The sequence below is a fragment of the Hylobates moloch genome, unplaced genomic scaffold (assembly GCF_009828535.3).
Source record: "Hylobates moloch isolate HMO894 unplaced genomic scaffold, HMol_V3 SCAFFOLD_17, whole genome shotgun sequence".
NCBI classification, from domain to species: domain Eukaryota; kingdom Metazoa; phylum Chordata; class Mammalia; order Primates; family Hylobatidae; genus Hylobates; species Hylobates moloch.
Genome location: NW_026652292.1, coordinates 17,880,940 through 17,904,724, shown reverse-complemented (window position 1 = coordinate 17,904,724; position 23,785 = coordinate 17,880,940). Strand labels below are relative to the sequence as shown.

The 23,785-nt window shown below is 34.3% G+C and overlaps 1 protein-coding gene across 4 annotated transcripts in view; it reads left to right on the top strand.

The window, feature by feature from the left end:
- CDH18 (cadherin 18) overlaps positions 1 to 23,785 on the top strand; it is a 356,371-nt gene that overhangs the window by 296,832 nt on the left and 35,754 nt on the right. For all 4 annotated transcript variants that reach the window (XM_032136147.2, XM_032136148.2, XM_032136153.2 and 1 more), the window contains exon 8: positions 7,579 to 7,700. In XM_032136147.2, coding sequence (XP_031992038.1) covers positions 7,579 to 7,700 — 122 coding nt within the window. The remainder of the gene's footprint in view (positions 1 to 7,578; positions 7,701 to 23,785) is intronic.

Sequence of the window (23,785 nt, the reverse complement as noted above, 5' to 3'; positions counted from 1 at the left end):
TTCAGTTATCTAGGTCTTTTAAACATTTCTCAAAGCAACATATGTAGAATTCAGCATACAAATATTTCACATATTTGTTTTCATGTTTATTCATGTTATATAAATTAGATGTTAAAATCTTCCTTTACTTTCATTCTTATAGAAATATATGTAAATACCAAACTTGTATCCTGTGGTACTGCTAAACTGTTTTAATAATTCTATTTTTTTGTATATTATGTGGTATTTTCTTCATAGATAATCATTCTGGCTCTGAAGGAAGATAAATTTGTTTTTTATTTTGCAATTTACATAACTTTTATTTCTTTTACTATTTACTCTAACTGTAACCCTAAAGGTAGTATTCAGGAGAAGTTCTGAGAGCGTATATCCTTACATTTCTGTTTATTTCTGATCCCTGGGATAAAGTGTTCAATATTCACTGATAAGAGTGATCATAGTTATAGTATTGTTCAGGTTGAGAAAGTCCCTTCTATTTGTAACTTGCTAAGTGTTCTTTATTTCTTGTTAAAAATGTCATATTTGTTAACTTTTATTATGTGTGTATTGAATGTGTGCGGTGAATTATATTCACTGATTTTTAAATGTTAAACAACCAGTCTTCTTTTCCTAGGATATCCCTCACTTGGTCATAATGAATGTATTATCAAAGCCTGAGATAGTCCTGGGGCTTAGCTTATGTAAGTCTCTTCTCCCAGAGAGCATTCTTCGCATTATCTATTTTCTATTTTATATATTTTATTCCATTTTACAATCCTTTGTGATGGCAAGCCAGTTTTAATCAGTTGCTCTTTCCTGACTAAGGTGGATTTTTTTTTAAGTTCTATTTCCAAACCAGTCAAACTTCTTATTGTAATTATGTAGTTTATTTAAATATTAAACAAAATAATGGGATATATGCACATAATAGATTCAGAATTTGTGTAACGTACTTTAAGTTGAAAGTTTCCCAAGACTTCATAAAAGTGATTTGCTAAAATTATATTCCAATTAAGGAGAACAGTTAGGCAATTATAAAATCTCAGGTAATTTTATAGAATTAGAAGTGTTGCCACACTCAGTGTTTTGAAAAAATCTTCAAGTTCTTCCGTCACTTAGAATCAATCAATTTTGGGCTTCAAAAATAACTTCATAGATAACTCAGTGTGTTACCTTTGCAAGAATGGTGGCATTAACCCCGAACAGCAACAAATCTGTTCTCAGAGTTACATCCATACTCCTACATTGAGAGATTGCAGTTTGATGAATAATTATGCATTTCAAAATTTTATACAAACATTTAAAATATATATATCATTATTTTTATTAATTATTTTACATAGTAGCTGTTTTGCTTTAATTAACGTTATTATTTTTGATGTCAATTTTATCTGATAAGGAAATTTTTATTATAATTAGATTGCACAGCCAGAAAAAGAAAGAATAAACTTATAATCCATTGTTAGCAAAGTTCTAAGCAGCATTAAAATATGATTGTAATTATAAGTGCAAAAGATAGCATAAAAGTTCATCACAAGGTAAATCCTGTATACTCTATAAAGATGAAAGATAGAAAAGTTCACAGGCATTATAGACAAATAGGCCAAGATAGAAAAAACATGTTAAAACTGAATTATTACAAAAAGGAGAAAATGAATGTTATAGTTGGTAGATTTTCTTATATAATTGAGTGGGCCAATTGTGACATTTTCACAAGAATAGAATACATATTTTTCATTTACTTTATAATCAATAAAATTTCTTACATTCTCTCAATGTAATTACTTTCAACTAGAGGTAAATTACTTTGACTTTGTAGTTCTGGTTAACGGAACGAAGTGTTCATTCCTAACAGCAAAGGCACAGCTTTAATTTTAAAGCTTCTAACTCATGTTACTCTCAGGTAATAATATTAATGATATATAAGGAATTGTTGGAGGATTTATAGGCAACTGGAACAAAACAATGTACTGAAAAGAGTCAAGATGCATTTTAAATAATCACTTCAATCTAGAATTTGTATGATAACTATGTAATAAATGAGAGCACTTACTGTAAACTGACAAAAGTTGAATAAATATATGGGATAAGTTTTGTGTGATGTGTTTCTAAATGCTTTGTAATTTTTGAAATATTTCTACACTTGTGTTATGCTCCTTCCTATGAAATAACAGACTTTAAACACAGAGTTGTTTTAATTTTCTATCACATAAAATTCACAGAATGCTTTATTTTAAAACTTTTTATGTGGATACAGTAAAGAGATATTTGAGGATTAATTTATTATATGTGATATACACCATTCATATAACTTATAGCAAATTATTTTGGATACAATATTTGATTTCTTTTTTTACTGATATTTAAATAATACTTAAAAAATAAAGAGAAAAAGAGGCATATTAGTGGCACTGGCATGTACCAGGCATTGTGAGAGTTTTACATATAAATTATTGTTTAAGTAGATTTAATAATGTTATAGTTTATAATATGTATTAATTGATTTAGCTCACTTTTTTTACCTAAAACTTAAATATGACTTTCATATACAAGATTTTACAATGGAAAAACTACTCTCATTTCAAATCAAACAAATACACTTAAGTGGAAAGTTTGTTTTCATTTGAACACCTGTTTGCAAAACTTATTGTTACACATTTATTAAAGAAAATAATGGAAACATATTTGTTAACAAACAAAACATTAACCAACCACGTTAAAATGTTCTAGCATCAGCCCACAGTAAGTATTCAAAAGAGTGAGAGTAATTTTAGTTATAAATTTTCCTATAAGGAAATATTTTCATAAAAATCTAAATCAGACAGACCAAAAATACAATTTATAAGCCACCTTTATTCTCATGGGCATTTATGAAACTTAGATAGCTATAAATGTGATCATTTAAGTTCATATTCCCTGTAAATTGTAATTATAGTAGTAGATAAGGCTTTTCATTTTGAGTGAATTTTCATAATGAAAGCAATAAAAGCATAGTTTTAGGAAAATAATCCACAATATTACACTAACCTATTTATATATTTGACAAATATTTTTAATACTAATTTTAGAATATGAATAATCAGATTACAAATCTACCAAATTCTCTAGTAGGCATATACTAATAGACATGATTTAGATTGTTTGGGTGGCACATATTTAAATAATAATGGCTTTGGGCTAAAAGTAAATTAAACATTTAAGTCACGATATTTAAGAAAAAAATTAGTATTTATTTTTTTCCATTCAATGTCAATAAGTGGGAAATCTGGAAGAATGGCATATTTTGTTGTTCTGTGTTCTCCAGAGCCCATCATAGTGTTACGCACATATCAGTCTTCCCAAAAGTAATCACGGGATAAAATGTATTGTTTCTCAAGTTATAAAAGATCTTCTACATATTGTAGCATACAGCTTCCACTTGCACTGGAATAGCACTTTCTCTGTATCATTATCTCTAGAGGGGGCACTCTGATGACATGAGTCCCTGTTGTACTAATGTTGCATAAAGCACAAGTGATTTTTATATAGCATGGTTGGTGCTGGAAAATAGCATGCATATATTTTAGCTTTGTTTCTATTTTAATACTCCGAAATTATTAAGATGTGCCTTCTGCTTTTTTCCAGGCTCAGTATTACAAAGTTGACGTAGTTACCGTTAATTGTTTCTCAAAAACACAACTTGGCAAGTTAAATAACTCTTATTATAGGCTTACAAATTAAATAATTAAGGCACATCGATAAATTGCAAATACTTTATTGAAGTTCTGCTCCTGACGAGTGCTGAGAATATGATTTATATTTAAGTTTGTATGATTTCAATATATTTTATTTACTCTGCTATCAAAAGAATATGAAAATTGTTTTCTAGACAAGAAGGATAAAAATAAAAATTATAATAACAATAATGGAAATAGTGTTTTAAGACCTTAGGGAATTATCCGATTTTAGCCTTAGCAAAATGCTTGTAAATCCCATGAATAGGTTTACATTTTATAGGTAGAGTGATTGACATTTAAAGGGCAAAATACTGACCCAAGGACACAAGAAATAATATATAGAGACCCATGGGTAGTTTTCAGTTCACAAATACGGAAATATCTCATATCATAAAATACCAGAACGCTACAAGAAGGCTGCGAGTGGCTATAAAGTGATAGTGAGTTTTCACCCCTAATTGTCTGAAATCACAGCCACATTTTTATACATCATCCTACTTTTAGTAACAGACAGCAGTTATTGAATTTGCACCAGAAATTCCTTTAAATTTACTCCAACATTTTGTTTTTCGTAATTCCTGTGGTTGCCCCTGACAGGGCAGGCAGTATCATGAGTCACATGCTCAGTAAGGTAAGATTAAATTCGGTTTCCTACAGGACACTGAATGATAGTAGATACACAGACAAAACTGATAGTAGCCTGATCCCAAATGCTATGCTTTTAATCATTGTTACAGAATAGTGATTGTACATTAGGGATGTGAAGTAATATTGGGTCATAATGGAAAGAGTCTATTTTGAAGTAGAAGGATTTAGTTTCCTGTGCCCAAGTGTGGAATGCATGAAAACACATTCCAGTCCCAGGGGAAAGCTGCAACAAGGCAGAGGTAGGACAGTGAGAGGTGATAGCTGACGTCATCTAGAGCATGAGAGTATACAAGTTATTCCTTATAAGTTAACTTTATAGACCTTTCTTTGTCTATATTCAATCCAGCATTTGGAGAAATCTTGTCAAACTTCTTAATTGTGTTAGTCTGGCTTATGTTAAATGTTAACTTATTTTGATTAACCTACTGTTTTTCGTACTAATGAGACTGAATTTTTTTCATGTTTATTTTTTATTTACATTATCCCTTCTATTAACTGTTGGCCATTAATATTTGCCTATTTTTATATTGTGTTGGCTTTTAAAATTGTTTCAATATGTTAAATTATATATTATAGATACAAGTCGTTTGTCAGTTATATGTGCCACAGATGTGTTCACCCAAATTGTAATTTTTTTCCTCTTCATGATATATTTGGAGAAACAGAGTCAGAAATCACGTTTTAGTGCAATCAAATTTATCAATTGCTTCCTTCGTGTTTTAGTGAATTTTGTGTTTTGAAATTGTGCATGTAACAAAAGTGTACATATTAATGCTAACCATTTTCCCAAAATATGTATAATTTTGCCTTATATACTTAAGTCTTTAATAATTTACAACATGTTTTTGTGTAAGTGTAACATAAGATCAATGTCATTATTCTTATTGTTACTACTACTATTATTATGTGAAAAACAACTTGTACTATTTATTGATTAACCCATACGTTCACCATTGATCTGTAATGCCATCATCACCATATATTACATTTGTATGTGTGATGGGTTTTTGGCTGGGTTCTGTTTTGTGTTTCTGTTCTGTTTGTCTATCCCTGTGACATAGTCATAGAGTGTTAAGTGTAAGAGGCCTTGATAAATGGTACAGCAACTCTCCTTTTTTTTTTTTTGAGAAAGAGTCTCGCTCTGTCACTCAGGCTGCAGTGCAGTGGCGTGAGCTCGGCTTGCTGCAGCCTCTGCCTCCCAGGTTCAAGCGATTCTCCTACCTCAGCCTCCCCAGTAGCTGGGACTACAGGCATGCACAACCACACCTGGCTAATTTTTGTATTTTTACCAGAGACAAGGTTTCGCCATGTTGGCCAGGCTGGTCTCAATCTCCTGACCTCAGATGTTCCTCCTACCTCAGCCTCCCAAAGTGCTGGGATTACAGGCGTGAGCCACCATGCCCGGCGTGCAACTCTGCTTTATTCCTCTTCTTCATACAAGTCTGAATTATCTTAGTGTTTATAAATATTAGAAGCAATTTTCAATTGCTGTGAACAACTTTTATTGGATTTGTATTAGATTACATTGAAAATACCATCAAGCTGGACAGTATGTCCTTATTTGTGATATTTTGTCTCTTTAACCACAGACATAATGTGGCTCTTAATATCTTTATATCTTTTTAAATGAAATTCAGTAAAGTATTCTGCATACGGGTCTTTCATATACTTTGTTAGATTTATTCATAGGTTCCTTTAATTCTTAGAGTTTCACCATTAAGAATGATGTATGATGCAATTTTTATTCTCATTTGTTGTTTTTTGATGGTTTTTAGAATATATGAATCTTGCATTTTATTTTTTGTATTTCTTAATATGTTCTAGAGTGATTATGTATATGCTTTATCATCCTTCAATTCACTAACTTGTGAATAACTTTTATTGTATCTTTATAAAAATTTACTTCTTTTCTCTACCTCTTCCGTCTTTTATTGTTGAGCTAAGCAAACATTCCTGGGACAAAATGGATCAAGAATGATCAACAACAACTCAGTGGAGTGTGTTTACTATTATTTAGTTTAGGTAGTTGACACTTAATATGTGTCCTGAGTGGCAGTGTCTAGTATTGGTTCCAAAGTTTCACAAGCAAAATAAATAAATAAATAAATATATAAAAATTTTGAAATATTTCCTCTTTCTTATATTTTCTAGGGGGAAAATGTGTAGACTGTAATTACCTGTTTCTTTAAGTAAAAAACCTGGGACAAATTTTTTCCTCTCTTTGCAAAAATTAACTTTTTACCAAAGAATTTATTTTCTCTAGTTACTTTAATACAGCGCTTCTTAGATTTTCTATTTATGTTAGAGCTACTTAAGATACTTTTTAACCCATCTATTTTCTTACTATCGTGAATAACTTCTCTATAAGTATTTATTCCCTTTTTCCCAATATTGTTGTATCTTTTTTACTAGTCTTATTATTAATGCATTAGTATGTTGTTACAATTTAAATTTGAATTGCTTCAGAGAATGACAGATAACATTAGCAAAGAGAAAGCCAGACAGAGAGATTTAATTTGTTCATTATGTATTCTGAATTTCTAGCTTGGACTTGTAAAATATACCAGACATTTACGTTTTTGTTACATCTCAGAATTAATAAACCCACTGAAAAAATAAAAAGACTTAGTTTAAGATGTTTTTGAAACGAATATATTTTGATATCTACCAGACTTACATGTAAATTGCATGTGTGAATCTCATGCTAAATTTTGATTTCAATTATTCTTTATTTTTCCCTGAGTGTGACTTAACATCACACACTACATATATTCTGCCATAAGAAAATGGTTCTTTGTGTAAAGAAATTTATTTTTTGTTTTGAGTTTAGTTAGATTTGAACGTTAAACTTTTTTAAAGATTATGTAATTATTTTTTTACCAACTGCTGTGTTTTTCTTAGATTAATGATGAAACCAATTGTTCATCCTGTAGACTCTGACAGCATACAATGAATTCTGACAACTTTCTCCCACTCAAGTTCCTGATAACATGTAATTTCTTTGATATGACAAAATATCATTTTGGCATTCATGTCATGCCATGGTGTTCATTTTTCATTTTCCTGTAAGTTAATGAGTTCTAGCAAATAGGGCCTTCATAAAGTTGTCGTATGCCAAAAGTCCTGCTACGGCATATGGAACCAGTGACAAGCTACAGTATTAAAGAGATTTGTTTTAAACCGAGCCTCTAAAGTGTGCATGGAAATACTAAATACATTCCTGTGTATTTTGCAGATAATCCTGATTTGCTGAGCCATGTCACAGTGGGTATTAGAGTTCTGGATGTCAATGACAATCCACCCGAACTTGCCAGGGAATATGATATTGTTGTATGTGAAAATTCTAAGCCTGGCCAGGTAAGTTAATTGTTTCCTTCCTCCTCATTTGAATGGAATAAATGCAAGCAGCTTTATTTTTATTATTCTTAGGTATAATCCCCCAAAGCCCACAGTGTAATTTTGTACTCAGTGGAAATAATTTCATAAAGTTTTAAGTACCAAATAATTTTTGGAGAATCATAGCAATTGAATTTTCTTTGGATCCGAAATGTAACTCAGAAAAATGAATTCATTCATGAATGCTGCACAAATTATACCAATAAAATGATACTGAATGCTTTATGTCTAACCCTACTTTAAGTGAGGAGGAAATAGCAAAGGTTTTTTTCTTAATGAGGTTGATGGACTTGATCATGTCAGAGGGACTAGCTCTGTCTATTTTGGGGGATCCGCAGGAGTGACACAGGAATGATGATTGGGTGATGCTGTTGCTAAACGATGATTCAATTTTAAAAACGCGAAGAGTATATATGTATTAATAGGGTGGTGAGAGTGAAGATGGATCTGGAACATGGGGCAAAAGGCTGGATGTCGTGTGCATCTAGTTAAAGAAGCATGGCAATTTGGAAGGCTGGTTGCCTGTAGCAAACAGAGCAAGTAGGAGACTGAAAGGGGTTGTGCATTTGTTTTTCTGCTGTATAAGAAATTACAGAAAATCTGCAACCTAAAACAAAATGTATTTATTATCTCACAGTTTCTATAGGTCAGAAATTTGTGCATGGCTTAGCTGGATCCTTGCAGGAGTCTCGCAAGACTATAATCAAGGTGTCTGCTAGGGCTGTTTTCTCACCCTAGGCTCACGGATCTCTTCCAAGTTCATAGGGCTGTTGGGAGCATTCAGTTTCTTTCTGATACAGACCCGAGAAAGTCAAGACTTTCCTTTACTCCTCAAGGCTGCCCATATCTCTGAGATACCACCAGCAGTTGCTTGCCATTTGGACCTCCCCAATATGTCCAGTTATTTCATCAAGCAAATAAGAGGAGCAAGCCTGCAGGCAAAACAGCCTCATATAATGTAATGTAATCAAGTGAGTCATGCATCAACACATTTGCCATATTCTGTTTTCAGAACCAAGACACAGGTCATACCCACACTGAAGGCGGAGAGATTACAGGAAGGCATACATTCTAGGAGCAGCACCTTAAAATCTATCTGCTATGCATGAATCCGGAAGTGGAAAGAGTATATGTCAAAGTATACCCTTTCTGAGTCAAAAGTACTCTATTATTGTCTTTAGTGAGCCCAAATAAGTATACCTTCCCAAATCATGCCAAGTCATTTTGAAACTTGTGCTGAAATTATACTCCTGAGAAGCATCCTTTTTTTGTATTTATGTATGAGGGACAGTCGTGGGGCTTGCTAAAGTAATCATTACTTATTTTTTTTTAGTACTGTCAGGGAAAAATATATGTATATCTCAATGGCTGGCTTTGTAACATAAAGCTTTTTTCATGTTCACTGTTGTTAAAATAAAAAACTCTAGACATAATACATTTAAAAGAGTTTATTTAAGCAAAAAATGAGAAACAAATTGGGCTACACTCACAATCAGAAGAAGTTTAAAGAGCTCCATCCAGCAGTGTGAGCAACAGGCTTTCAAAGGCTGAACACAGAAGCCAAGTAGAGAAATTACCTGACCAGCTACAGCTAGGTGTTTGCTTTATTTGGGCATTAGTGACCAGTTGGCTGTCTTGTAATTGCCTGAAACCCAGCTATTTGTTACTAAAATTATATTCCTAAATTAGGTTTCTTTTAGTTGGCATAATGTATTAGTCAGAGTTCTCTAGAGAGACAGAACTAATAGGATAGATGTGTATATGAAAGGGAGTTTATTAAGGAGTACTGACTCACACACCATCACAAGGTGAAGTTCCACAGTAGGCCGTGTGCAAGCTGAGGAGCAAGGAAGCCAGTCTGAGTTCCTAAACCTCAATATTAGGGAAGCCAACAGTGCAGCTTTCAGCCTGTGGTCAAAGGACCGAGATCCCCTGGTAAACCACTGGTGTAAGTCCAAGAATCCAAATCTGAAGAGCATGGAGTCTGATGCTCGAGGTCAGGAAGGATCTAGCACAGGAAAAAGATGAAAGCCGGAAGACTCAGCAAGTCTGCTCTTCCATCTTCTGCCTGTTTTATTCTAGCCTCTCTGGCAGCAGATTAGATGGTGCCCACCCAGATTGAGGGTGGGTCTGCCGCTCCCAGTCCACTGACTCAAATGTTAATCTCCTTTGGTAACACCCTCACAGACACACCAGGAACAATACTTTGCATCCTTCAGTCCAATCAAGTTGACACTCGATATTAACCATCAAACACATTTAGGTAGCTTTTTGTTACACAGAAACTAAAAATACAGTGATAGCCTCAGGCTGATATGGCCTCCTACTTAATTAATTTAACCTTTCCCCATGAGAAAATTAGAAATATGAATGAGGACAAAGTAAAGTTATATTTGAAAGCATTGTACAGTTTACATAATTTACTCACTGAAAATATTATTTTATATGCTTAAATATTTTTCTATGCACTGATTTCAAAACCAGTAAATACTTTTATAGTATAAATATATTATTAAATATTCAGCAAATTTTATTTCAATTCTATTAAAAGTGGATGCATATATCCTAACATAATGTTCTTGAAATACATTATAAAAGCACAGTTGATGAAAAAATGTTAAACATTCTAACGGAAAATTTAAATTTAAGAAAATACAGTATCTCAATTGGTAATAACAGCAGCTTAGATATAGGGCAAGAGAAAATAAGGGAACTGGAAAGTAGGTCAGAAGAAAAAAATCCATGTTGAAGCATAGAAAGAAAAAGAAAATATAAATAAGAGTATGAGAGACATATGGGACATGCAAGTGTAATATACAAGTTATTCAATTCTCAGAGGCATATGAGAGAGAGAATGGGACTGAAATAATATTTAAGATGATTATAGCTGAAAGTTATTCCAAATTGATGGAAATATCAAGATAAACACTCAAGAAACAAGAAACAAAACCACCAAGCATACTGCCTACAAAGGTAAATTTGCCTCAGTGCACTAAAGTAAAACATTAGCAAATTAAAAGCAGCAAGAGAAAAAAGATATGATACCACAATCAAAATCACAGGACCTAAGATGAAGCAAAGCATTCTTTGACTGGACCCCCAAAAGCATGATCCTTAAAAGGAAACAGTGATAAGTTGAATTTCCTCAAAATTTAAAAGTTTTGCTCTTTGAAAAAGTCTGTTACGATGATTAAAAAAGACAAACTACAGAGTTTCTACTTATAGTCCTATAGTTTCAAAACTCAACAATAGAAACAGAAGATAAAATCCAATTTGCAAATGGGCAAAATACAAGAACAGACATTTACTGACAAGGACATTGAAAGAGCCAACCAGCATATAAAAAGATATTCAGCATATTTTAAAAAAATTTATTTCTATTTACATTGGGTAAATAGAAATTAAAACTACAATGTGATATCTCTACATGCCTATCATAAGAGCTAAACTTTGTGGTAAATTGTGGAGAAATTAGGTCATTTCTACATCATTGGTGAAAGTGTAAAATGGCACTGCTACTGGGAAACATATTTTGACAGTTTCATAAAAAATTAAATATGCAACTACCATAAACTTCAGAACTGCATTTTTGGGCATTTCCTACAGAGATATGAAATTTTTTGTTTATACAACAAAATGTGCACAATTATTTATAGCAGTTTTATTTATCATAAGCCCAGACTGGAACCAACACAGACATCCTTCAATAGGTGAACGGTTAGGCAAACTGTGGTGAATTCATAGATAGAGACACAAAAAACCCTTCAAAAAAATCAATGAATCCAGGAGCTGGTTTTTTTGAAAAGATCAACAAAATTGATAGACCACTAGCAAGACTAATGAAGAAGAAAAGAGAGAAGAATCAAATAGACACAATAAAAAATGATAAAGGGGATATCACTACCGATCCCACAAAAATGCAAACTACCATCAGAGAATACTATAAACACCTCTTTGCAAATAAACTAGAAAATCTAGAATAAATGGATACAGTCCTGGACAATATACCCTCCCAAGACTAAACCAGGAAGATGTTGAATCCCTGAATAGACCAATAACAGGCTCTGAAATTGAGGGAATAATTAATAACCTACCAACCAAAAAAAGTCTAGGACCAGACCTATTCACAGCCAAATTCTACCAGAGGTACAAAGAGGAGCTGGTACCATTCCTTCTGAAACTAATCCAATCAACAGAAAAAGAAGGAATCCTCTCTAACTCATTGTATGAGGCCAACATCATCCTGATACCAAAGCCTGGCAGAGACACAACAAAAATAGAGAATTTTAGCCCAATATCCCTGATGAACATCAATGTGAAAATTCTCAATAAAATACTGGCACACCAAATCCAGCAGCATATCAAAAAGCTTATCCACCAAGATCAAGTTGGCTTCATCCCGGGGATGCAAGGCTGGTTCAACATACGCAAATCAATAAACGTAATCCATCACATAAACATAACCAAAGACAAAAACCACATGATTATCTCAATAGATGCAGAAAGGCCTTTGACAAAATTCAACAGCCCTTCATGCTAAAAACTCTCAATAAACTAGGTATTGATGGAATGTATCTCAAAATAATAAGAGCTTTGTATGACAAACCCACAGCCAATATCATACTGAATGGGCAAAAACTGGAAGCATTCCCTTTGAAAACTGGCACAAGACAGGGATGCCCTCTCTCACCACTCCTATTCAACATAGTGTTGGAAATTCTGGCCAGGGCAATCAGGCAAGAGAAAGAAATAGAGTATTTAATTAAGAAGAGAGGAAGTCAAATTGTCCCTGTTTGCAGATGACATGATTGTATATTTAGAAAACCCCATCGTCTCAGCCCAAAATCCTCTTAAGCTGTTAAGCAACTTCAGCCAAGTCTCAGGATACAAAATCAATGTGCAAAAATGACAAGCATTCCTATACACCAATAACAGACAAACAAAAGGCCAAATCATGAGTGAACTCCCATTCACAATTGCTACAAAGAGAGTAAAATACCTAGGAATCCAACTTAAAAGGAATGTGAAGAATCTCTTCAAGGAGAACTACAAACCACTGCTTAACGAAATAAAAGAGGATACAAACAAATAGAAGAACATGCCATGCTCATGGATAGGAAGAATCAATATCATGAAAATGGCCATACTGCCCAAGGTAATTTATAGATTCAATGCCATCCCCATCAAGCTACCAATGACTTTCTTCCCAGAATTGGAAAAAAAACCTAAATTTCATATGGAACCAGAAAAGAACCCAGATTGCCAAGACAATCCTAAGCAAAAAGAACAAAGCTGGAGGCATCACGCTACCTGACTTCAAACTATACTACAAGGCTACAGTAACCAAAACAGCATGGTACTGGTACCAAAACAGAGATATAGACCAATGGAACAGAACAGAGCCCTCAGAAATAACACCACACATCTACAACCATCTGATTTTTGACAAACTTGACAAAACAATAAATGGGGAAATGATTCCCTGTTTAATAAATGGTGCTGGGAAAACCAGCTAGCCATATGTAGAAAGCTGAAACTGGATCCCTTCTTTACACTTTATACAAATATTAATTCAAGATGGATTAAAGACTTAAATGTTAGACCTAAAACCATAAAAACCCTGGAAGAAAACCTAGGTGGTACCATTCAGGACATAGGCATGTGCAAGGACTTCATGACTAAAACACCAAAAGCAATGGCAACAAAAGCCAAAATAGACAAATGGGATCTAATTAAACTAAAAAGCTTCCCCATAGCAAAAGAAACTACAATCAGAGTGAACAGGCAACCTACAGAATGGGAGAAAAGTTTTACAATCTAACCATCTGACAAAGGGCTAATATCCAGAATCTACAAATAACTTAAACAAATTTACAAGAAAAAAATCAAACAACCCCATCAAAAAGTGGGCAAAGTATATGAACAAATACTTTTCAAAAGAAGACATTTATGCAGCCAACAGACACATGAAAAAATGCTCATCATCACTGGTCATCAGAGAAATGCAAATCAAAACCACAATGAGATACCATCTCACACCAGTTAGAATGGCGATTATTGAAAATTCAGGAAACAGCAGGTGCTGGAGAGGATATGGAGAAATAGGAACACTTATACACTGCTGATGGGAATGTAAACTAGTTCAACCATTGTGGAACACAGTGTGGCGATTCCTCAAGGATCTAGAACTAGGAATACCATTTGACCCAGTGGTCCTATTACTGGGTATATACCCAAAGGATTATAAATCATGCTACTATAAAGACACATGCACATGTATGTTCATTGCAGCACTATTCACAATAGCAAAGACTTGGAACGAACCCAAATGTCCATCAATGATAGACTGGATTAAGAAAATGTGGCACATATACACCAGGGAATACTATGCAGCCATAAAAGAGATGAGTTCTAGTCCTTTGTAGGGACATGGATAAAGCTGGAAGCCATCATTCTGGGCAAACTATTGCAAGGACAGAAAACCAAATACTGCATGTTCTCACTCATAGGTGGGAATTGGACAATGAGAACACTTGGACACAGGGTGGGGAACATCACACACTGGGGCCTGTCATGGGGTGGGAGGATGGGGGAGAGATAACATTAGGAGAAATATCTAATGTAAATGACGAATTAATGGATGCAGCAAACCAACATGGCACAGGTATACATATGTAACAAACCTGCACATTGTGCACATGTACCCTAGAACTTAAAGTATAAAAAAAAACATATTGTAAATAAAGGAATGCACTTCTAAGTAACCTAAGATTCCATGAAGAAAAACAAACTTAAATGAAAAAACTAGTTACATGAAATGATAATGTAAATAAGTCCATATAAAAATTTCTAGGAAACAGTTCAGCCATAACTAACGGGAAATTTATAATTTTAAATGCATATAATAAAGAAGACAAAATAATGCAAATTAAAAGCCTAAGCGTCATTCTTAAGAAGTTAGAAAAATAAATCAATTTAACCCAAATGAAATAGAATAACAATTTAGAGATGAATTTAATGAAATGGAAATGAACCAAAAGAAAACATTGAAAAGTTCACAGCTCAGTTATTTGAAAAGACAGATAAGTCCCTGGTAAACTGTTAAAAACAAAAGAGCGAGAAATAGAACAAATGAAGAATATTAGGAAAAAATCAAGAGGTGGTAACTATAGACCTTACAGATATCAGAAGCCAATTGTATAATACAATGTCATCTTTTACTAAAATTTGAAAGTTTAGACATAATGCATATATTTTTAGAAAAGTCAAGTTTGTCAAAGCTGACATAAGAATAGAAGCTGGGCTTGGTGGCTCATGCCTATAATCTCAGCTACTTGGGAGTCTTAAGTGGGAGGATCCCTTGAGCCCTGGAGGTCAAGTCTGCAATGAGCTGTGATCCTGCCACTGCACTCCAGCCTGGGTAACAAAGTGAGACCTTGTCTCAAAAAATAAATAAATAAATAAATAAATAAATAAATAAATAAATAAATAAATAAATAATAAATAAAGGACTGATTAAAGTTGTATTTATTAAAGTCATTAAATATACAAATAAAAACCTTTCCTTTCCACAAATAAATTCTCTTCTCATGGCTTTAATGGTGAATTCTACTAAAAATTTAAGAAAAATCATGAGAGTAATTGTAAAAGATATTCAAGAGTTCAGAAAAAGGGTGGCAGGATCATTTTTGTACACGTTTTATGATGTCAGCGTAACTTTAACATCAAATGGTATAAGTGGAATTATAGCTATTCTCTGCACGATCATAGATATAATAAATGTCATAAATAAAATATTTGTAAACCATATAAAGCAAAAAAGTATAGTATTTTAAAAAGAGACGATGAAAAATAAAAACCTACCTAATCAGGAGAATCCAAAGCATTTGTGAAAATTCAACACCCATTAATAATAGCAACAACCATGACAATGCTGCTATACACAGGTAGAATTTTTGAATGGCATTAACAAATTTGCTAAATATCAGGTCAATATAAACATGTTATTTAGAGTTCTCATACCACAAACAATTAGAAAATTAAGTTGAAACACTAGACCATTTGCCATTACATTAATAATAAGACACCTATGAATAAATGTTACCCTTGTTAGCACTCAACTACTGTCTCTCTAGAGGGCAACTCTTAAAACTTAGGTCCTTTGCCTCAGTGGGTCTTTATTTCCAAGATTTTTAGATTACTCAGAGATCTAAAAATTGGTAAATTAAAAATATCATTTGAAATATGATTTAAAGAACCAAGCATGGGCTTATGTTTGCATCAGACATTGTTTTCTGACTAATTATAATTTTAAAAATTCATTTAAATGAGCATGTAGATTGTATTTTTAAATTTCAAGATCATTTCAAAGCTTTAAGGTTAAAGTATATTCTCATAATGTGGCACAACAATGGTTGCTAGTCCCATGCTACCTGTGTAGTCTGCTGCAAATCTGGGCCAATAACACCCAGCCCTTGCTCTTGGCTCAGTTGATACTTACTTTCTCTGAAGCAATGGCCTGAGCTGTGTATTGGCCCCTTTGATCTATGGCTTGGATGCAGGGCACCAAGTCCTGCACAAAGCAGCAGGGTCCTGGGCTGGCCCACAAAAACAGTTTTTCCTCCTAGGCCTCTAGGTTGGCGATGGGAGGGGCTGCCGAGAACACCTCTGACGTGCCCCGTAGACATATTCTCCATTGTCTTGGTGATTAACATTTGGCTTCTTGATACTTATGCAACTTTCTGCAGCCAGCTTGAATTTCCCCTCACTAAATGGGTTTGTCTTTTTTATTTCATTGTCAGGCTTCAAATTTTCCAAACTTTTATTCTCTGCTTCCCTTTAAAACGTAAGTTCCAAATTCAAACCATCCCTTTGAAATGCATAAAACTGAATGATTTTAAGAGCACCCAGGTTATATCTTCAACACTTTGCTATTAAAAATTTCTTCCACTGGATACCCTAAATCATCTCTCTCAACTTCAAAGTTTCACAGATCCCTAGAACAGGGGCAAAATGCCACCAGTCTCTTTGCTAAAGCATAGCAAGAGTCACTTTTGTTCCGGTTTGCAACAGCTTCCTCAACTCCGTCCTCAGCCTGGACTTCATTTTAGATATCACTATCCACATTTTGGTCAAAGCCATTCAACGAATCTCTAGAAAGTTCCAAACCTTCCCACATCTTCCTGTCTTCTAAGCCCTCCAAACTGTTCCAACCTCTGCCTCTTACCCAGTTCCAAAGTCAATTTCACATTTTTTGGTATCTTTATATCAGTGTCCCACTCTCCGTGGTACCAATTTACTGTATTAGTCTGTTTTCGTACTGCTATAAAGAACTGCTTGAGACACGGTAATGTATAAAGGAAAGAGGTTTAATTGACTGACAGTTCAGCCTGGCGAGGGAGGCCTCAGAAAACTTACAATCATGGGGGAAAGCCAAGGGGAAGCAAGGCACGTTCTTCACAAGCCTGCATAAAAGAGAAGTGCTGAGAGATGGGGGATGAGCTGCTTATAAAACCATCAGATCGCCTGGGTGCATTGGCTCATGCCTGTAATCCCAGTACTTTTGGAGGCTAAGGCAGGCAGATCACCTGAGGTCAGGAGTTCAAGACCAGCCTGCCCAACATGGCGAAACCCCATCTCTTTAAAAATACAAAAAAATTAGCCAGGCATGGTGGCAGGTGCTTGTAATCCCAGGCTTGTAATCCCAGGAGGCTGAGGCAGGAGAATCGCTTGAACCCAGGAGGCGTAGGTTGTAGTGAGCTGAGATTGCACCACTGCACTCCAGCCTAGGCAACAAGAGCAAAACTCGGTCTCAAAAAATAAATAAATAAATAAAATAAAATAAAATAAAAAATCAGATCTCCTGAGAAGTCACTATCAGGAGAACAGCATAGGGGAAAGGCACCCTCATGATCCAATTACCTCCACCTGGTCTATCCCTTAACATGTGGGGATTATGGGGATGATAATTCAACATGATTTTAGTGGAGACACAAAACCTAACCATATCAAAAAGGTAATTACTACACTTAGCATTTGACATTACTACACTTCTAATATTTTGATTAAGTTTTGTAAGTTGATTATGTGGTTACTCCTTTTTGCGCTTTTAAACACTATACATTTAGCTACCATTGTTGCCTTTAACACTGAACAATTTTAGATGTGATTGTAAGATAATTGAACTTATTATGCTGTTGCTTGTGTATTTGTTTTCACCTCTTCCACCAAAATAACTTTAAGCTTTAATTGATGGGAGAAAAGATTGTAAGTGTAGCTTGTGGCACCCACATTTAGACAAATCATTACCAGTGTATGTGCTCTGCTTGTGAGATTAACCCATTACAGAGTGAAATGACCCGAATCTGTATTCTTTAGTTTCGTAGTGTTTGGCTTCTTTAACCATATATTGAAAACACTTTTGAAGAAATCCGATGCATTCTGATGCAGAGTTGGAATAAGAAACTCTATTTAAACAACAATTGGCAAAATCAGTTTTCTGAAGTGTATTTGTATTGCCAGGCTGTGTGACAGTTCCTCTTTCAATGACAATTGCTTTTCAAATTACGGATATTTCTATTATGAATGCTGCACATCTAAACGTATCAGCATGTAGCTATGGCAAAGAGATTGGCTTTTTATGAAAGTTTAAGCCCCATATAACAGCAGAGTTCAGGTAAATTGTGATACTAATGTAAACTGCAACAATATAGTTCTCTAAGTTAATATATTTTCCTGTTCTGAAAAAAAAAATCTTGTAGTATATTGCCTGAGAAAAATATCAAAAAGAAAGGCATGCATGCATGAAATGTGAAGACAGTTCCCAAAGTAGAATGAATTAAGAAAAATTTAGATATGCCTGAAGTGGAAACATTGAAAAAATAGTCTATTCTATTTTATGCATATTAAACTTCCTCTGTATTCTTTCTTTCATTAGAAATAAATGTACAAAAGTAACACATAAAAGAAATTTTATTGCATAACATTGTCTGCTTCCACCACATACAATTATTAACCATATAACTTTGCATGAAAAAATTAACTAGGTCAATAGAAATTCTTTACTGTCAAAAATCAAGCTCATTTAAATAAAAAAAGTTGATGTTATCAAATAAATGTATGCAGATACTATTAAAGATTATATTATGAAGCAGATGCATTGATTAAACAGGACACTATGTATTTTTTAAAAAATTCTTTTAGATTGAGAGGTTACATGGGCATTTTTTGACATGGGTATGTTGTATGCTGGTGGGGATTGAGCCTCTAGTGTATGCATTACTCAAATAGTGAACATTGTGCCCAACAGGTTATTTTTCAACCCTTGGCTGTTCCCACTCTCTGCCCTTTTGGAGTCCCTGTTGTCTATTATTTTCATCTTTATGTTCCTTTGTCCCCATTGTTTAGCTTCCATTTATAAGTGAGAACATGTGGTATTTGGTTTTCTATTTCTGAGTTAAGAACATTCTTGGCCAGGCACAGTGGCTCACACCTGTAATCCCAGTATTTTGTGAGGCCAAGGCAGGCAGATCACTTGAGGCCAGGGGTTCTAGACCAGCCTAGCCAACATGGCAAAAACCCATTTCTACCAAAAATACAAAAATTAGGCATGGTGGCTTCACCTGTAATCTCAACTACTCGGTGGCTAAGACACGAGAATCACTTGAACTCAGGAGGTGAAGGTTACAGTGAGCTGAGATTGAGAGATGGTGCCTGTGGCACTCCAGCCTGGGTTACAGAGTGAGTCTCTGCCACACACACACACACAAAAAAAAAAAAAAAAGAAAGAAAGAAAGAAAGAACGAACTTCCTTTTTAAAATGCTTAAGCCAAGCAAGTTCATTTGCCAAAACTAACATTATAGTATTAGATTAGACAAATTTTATATATTTGTGATACTGACTTTTCCCTAATAAAGTACTCTAGTATTAACAGACAAGTGAAAGTATATTTTTAAAAGTGGATACATTTATTTGTAGATATCAAAAATACTCCCCAGTAATTATTTATAAGTAGCAACTGTCTATTTTTTTCACCCTTTGCTTTTGTAATGTAGACTAAATTTGTAATATCATTTATTTGATATCTTTAAAAATAGATAACCATTCTATATACTAATTAGATCATGTATATATGATAAATAACATTTGGGTTCAATTAGAAGACACAGGAATCAAAAAAGATATTCTTAGGGATTTTACATTACTAAAGCAATTGGACAAAGAGATAGCAAGGTAACACAGTGGATATAAATCACAATTCTGACAAAGGGATAGAAAATATTGATGATGGAAACCTGGCAATTATCTAGATATCTGCCAGAAGTTTATAACTTCTAAAAACCATAAACATGTTAACTTCTCAGGTATATTTTCTAAAGAAAGTCTAAGGTAACAATGAATGCAAATTCTATTACATGATGAAAGAGACAAGGTGATTTGTAAAACAGAAAAATTGAATATGCCAATACGGAGCACAGACCAAGCAAATATTATAGCATTTTGGACAATGTCAGACTGACATTCTAGTTTTTGGAAAATTTTTTTTTCAGAAATACGATTAATAAAAATTGAAGCTTAGATACATTATCAACAATTCTATAAGAGTTCAAGATGATTGGGACATTGTTAAACAAAACATGATAATCAAATCCTCATTTTTTATGTAGATACTAGGAGTTTCTTTTTTTTTAAATTATACTTTAAATTCTAAGGTACATGTGCACAACATGCAGGTTAGTTACATATGTATACATGTGCGATGTTGGTGTGCTGCACCCATTAACTTGTCATTTAACATTAGGTATATCTCCTAATGCTGTCCCTCCCTGCTCCCCCCAACCCACAACAGGCCACGGTGTGTGATGTTCCCATTCCTGTGTCCATGTGTTCTCATTGTTCAATTCCCACCTATGAGTGAGAACATGCGGTGTTTGGTTTTTTGTCCTTGCAATAGTTTGCTGAGGATGATGGTTTCCAGCTTCATCCATGTCCCTACAAAGGACACGAACTCATCATTTTTTATGGCTGCATAGTATTTCATGGTGTATATGTGCCACATTTTCTTAATCCAGTCTATCATTGTTGGACATCTGGGTTGGTTCCACGTCTTTGCTATTGTGAATAGTACCACAATAAACATACGTGTGCATGTGTCTTTATAGCAGCATGTTTTATAATCCTTTGGGTATATACCCAGTAATGGGATGGCTGGGTCAAATGGTATTTCTAGTTCTAGATCCCTGAGGAATCGCCACACTGACTTCCACAATGGTTGAACTAGTTTACATTCCCATCAGCAGTGTAAAAGTGTTCCTATTCCTCCACATCCTCTCCAACACCTGTTGTTTCCTGAATTTTCAATAATCGCCATTCTAACTGGTGTGAGATGGTATCTCAATGTGGTTTTGATTTGCATTTCTCTGATGACCAGTGATGATGAGCATTTTTTCATGTGTCTGTTGGCTGCATAAATGTCTTCTTTTGAGAAGTGTCTGTTCATATCCTTTGCCCACTTTTTGATGAGGTTGTTTTTTTCTTGTAAATTTGTTTGAGTTCATTGTAGATTCTGGATATTAGCCCTTTGTCAGATGGTTAGATTGTAAAAATTTTCTCCCATTCTGTAGGTTGCCTTTTCACTCTGATAGTAGTTTCTTTTGCTGTGCAGAAGTTCTTTAGTTTAATTAGATCTCATTTGTCAATTTTGGCTTTTGGTGCCATTGCTTTTGGTGTTTTAGACATGAAGTCCTTGCCCATGCCTATGTCCTGAATGGTATTGCCTAAGTTTTCTTCTAGGGTTTTTATGGTTTTAGGTCTAACATTTAAGTCTTGAATCTATCTTGAATTAATTTTTGTATAATATGTAAGGAAGGGATTCAGTTTCAGCTTTCTACATATGGCTAGCCAGTTTTCCCAGCAGCATTTATTAAACAGGGATTCCTTTCCCCATTTCTTGTTTTTGTCAGGCTTGTCAAAGATCAGATAGTTGTAGATATGTGGCATTATTTCTGAGGGCTCTGTTCTGTTCTATTGGTCTATATATCTGTTTTGGTACCAGTACCATGCTGTTTTGGTTACTGTAGCCTTGTAGTATAGTTTGAAGTCAGGTAGCGTGTTGCCTCCAGCTTTGTTCTTTTTGCTTAGGATTGTCTTGGCAATGTGGTCTGTTTTTTGGTTCCATATGAAGTTTAAAGTAGTTTTTTCCAGTTCTGGGAAGAAAGTCATTGGTAGCTTGATGGGGATGGCATTGAATCTATAAATTACCTTGGGCAGTATGGCCATTTTCACAATATTGATTCTTCCTACCCATGAGCATGGAATGTTCTTCCATTTGTTTGTATCCTCTTTTATTTCATTGAGCAGTTATTTGTAGTTCTCCTTGAAGAGGTCTTTCACATCCCTTGTAAGTTGGATTCCTAGGTATTTTATTCTCTTTGAAGCAATTGTGAATGGGAGTTCACTCATGATTTGGCTCTCTGTTTGTCTGTTATTGGTGTATAAGAATACTTGTGATTTTTGCACATTGATTTGAAATGGATAAATTCCTTGGCACATACACCCTCCCAGGACTAAACCAGGAAGAAGTTGAATCTCTGAATAGACCAATAACAGGCTCTGGAATTGAGGGAATAATTAATAACTTACCAACCAAAAAAAGCCCAGGACCAGATGGATTCACAGCTGTTCTACCAGAAGTACAAAGAGGAGCTGCTACCATTCCTTCTGAAAATATTCCAATCAATAGAAAAAGAGAGAATCCTCCCTAACTCATTGTATGAGGCCAGCGTCATCCTGATACCAAAGCCCGGCAGAGACACAACAAAAAAAGAGAATTTTAGACCAATATCCCTGATGAACATCGATGCAAAAATCCTCAATAAAATACTGGCAAACCAAATCCAGCAGCACATTAAAAAGCTTATCCACCATGATCAAGTGGGCTTCAGCCCTGGGATGCAAGGCTGGTTCAACATATGCAAATCAATAAATGTAATCTAGCATATAAACAGAACCAATGACAAAAACCACATGATTATATCAATAGATGCAGAAAAGGCCTTTGACAAAATTCAACAACCCTTCATGCTAAAAACTCTCAGTAAATTAGGTATTGGTGGGACGTATCTCAAAATCATAAGAGCTATCTATGACAAACCCACAGCCAATGTCATACTGAATGGGCAAAAACTGGAAGCATTCCCTTTGAAAACTGGCACAAGACAGGGATGCCCTCTCTCACCACTCCTATTCAACATAGTGTTGGAAGTTCTGGCCAGGGCAATCAGGCAGGAGAAAGAAATAAAGGGTATTCAATTAGAAAAAGAGGAAGTCAAATTGTCCCTGTTTTCAGATGACATAACGGTATATCTAGAAAACCCCATCGTCTCAGCCCAAAATCTCCTTAAGCTGATAGGCAGCTTCAGCAAAGTCTCAGGATACAAAATCAATGTGCAAAAATCACAAGGAGTTTCTCTCTTAAGAAAACATGATTGTCAAATGTGAGCTTTCTGTTTAATTCGCATTTGAAGTTATCTGTAAAAAAGTGAAAAAGATGCCTTACAAACACAATACAGTAGGAATTATATCAGAGTTTAACAGGTATAATAAGCTCAGATTTGTAAAAAGATTAAGAAATAATTAAAATAATTTATATACTAACTGAAATGTATGGTAAAGAAAATAGTAATCCCACAGCAGTGATAACAGAAACCATAAACTGGCTCAGTTAACTCAAATGAAATGTTCTTCATTAATCTCCTCCAAAATTCGATTCTTCGATTCAAAAGTAAACTTGCAAATGTATCACTACGTTATGAGGTATGATGGAGAAAATAGGGTCACACACTGGAGAATCACTAAAATTCAAGAGCAAGGTGAGAGAACATTTGTTTTATAAAGAAGGGGAAAAAAAGAGGTAACATTATATATTTGTATGTGTTGGAGGAAGTGAGGGACTATGTGATACCTGCTTAAATATTTATTTAACCCTTAAAAGACTTAAAATATTGACATTTTATTTCAATTTTATATTAAGTAACTAATGTCTAGC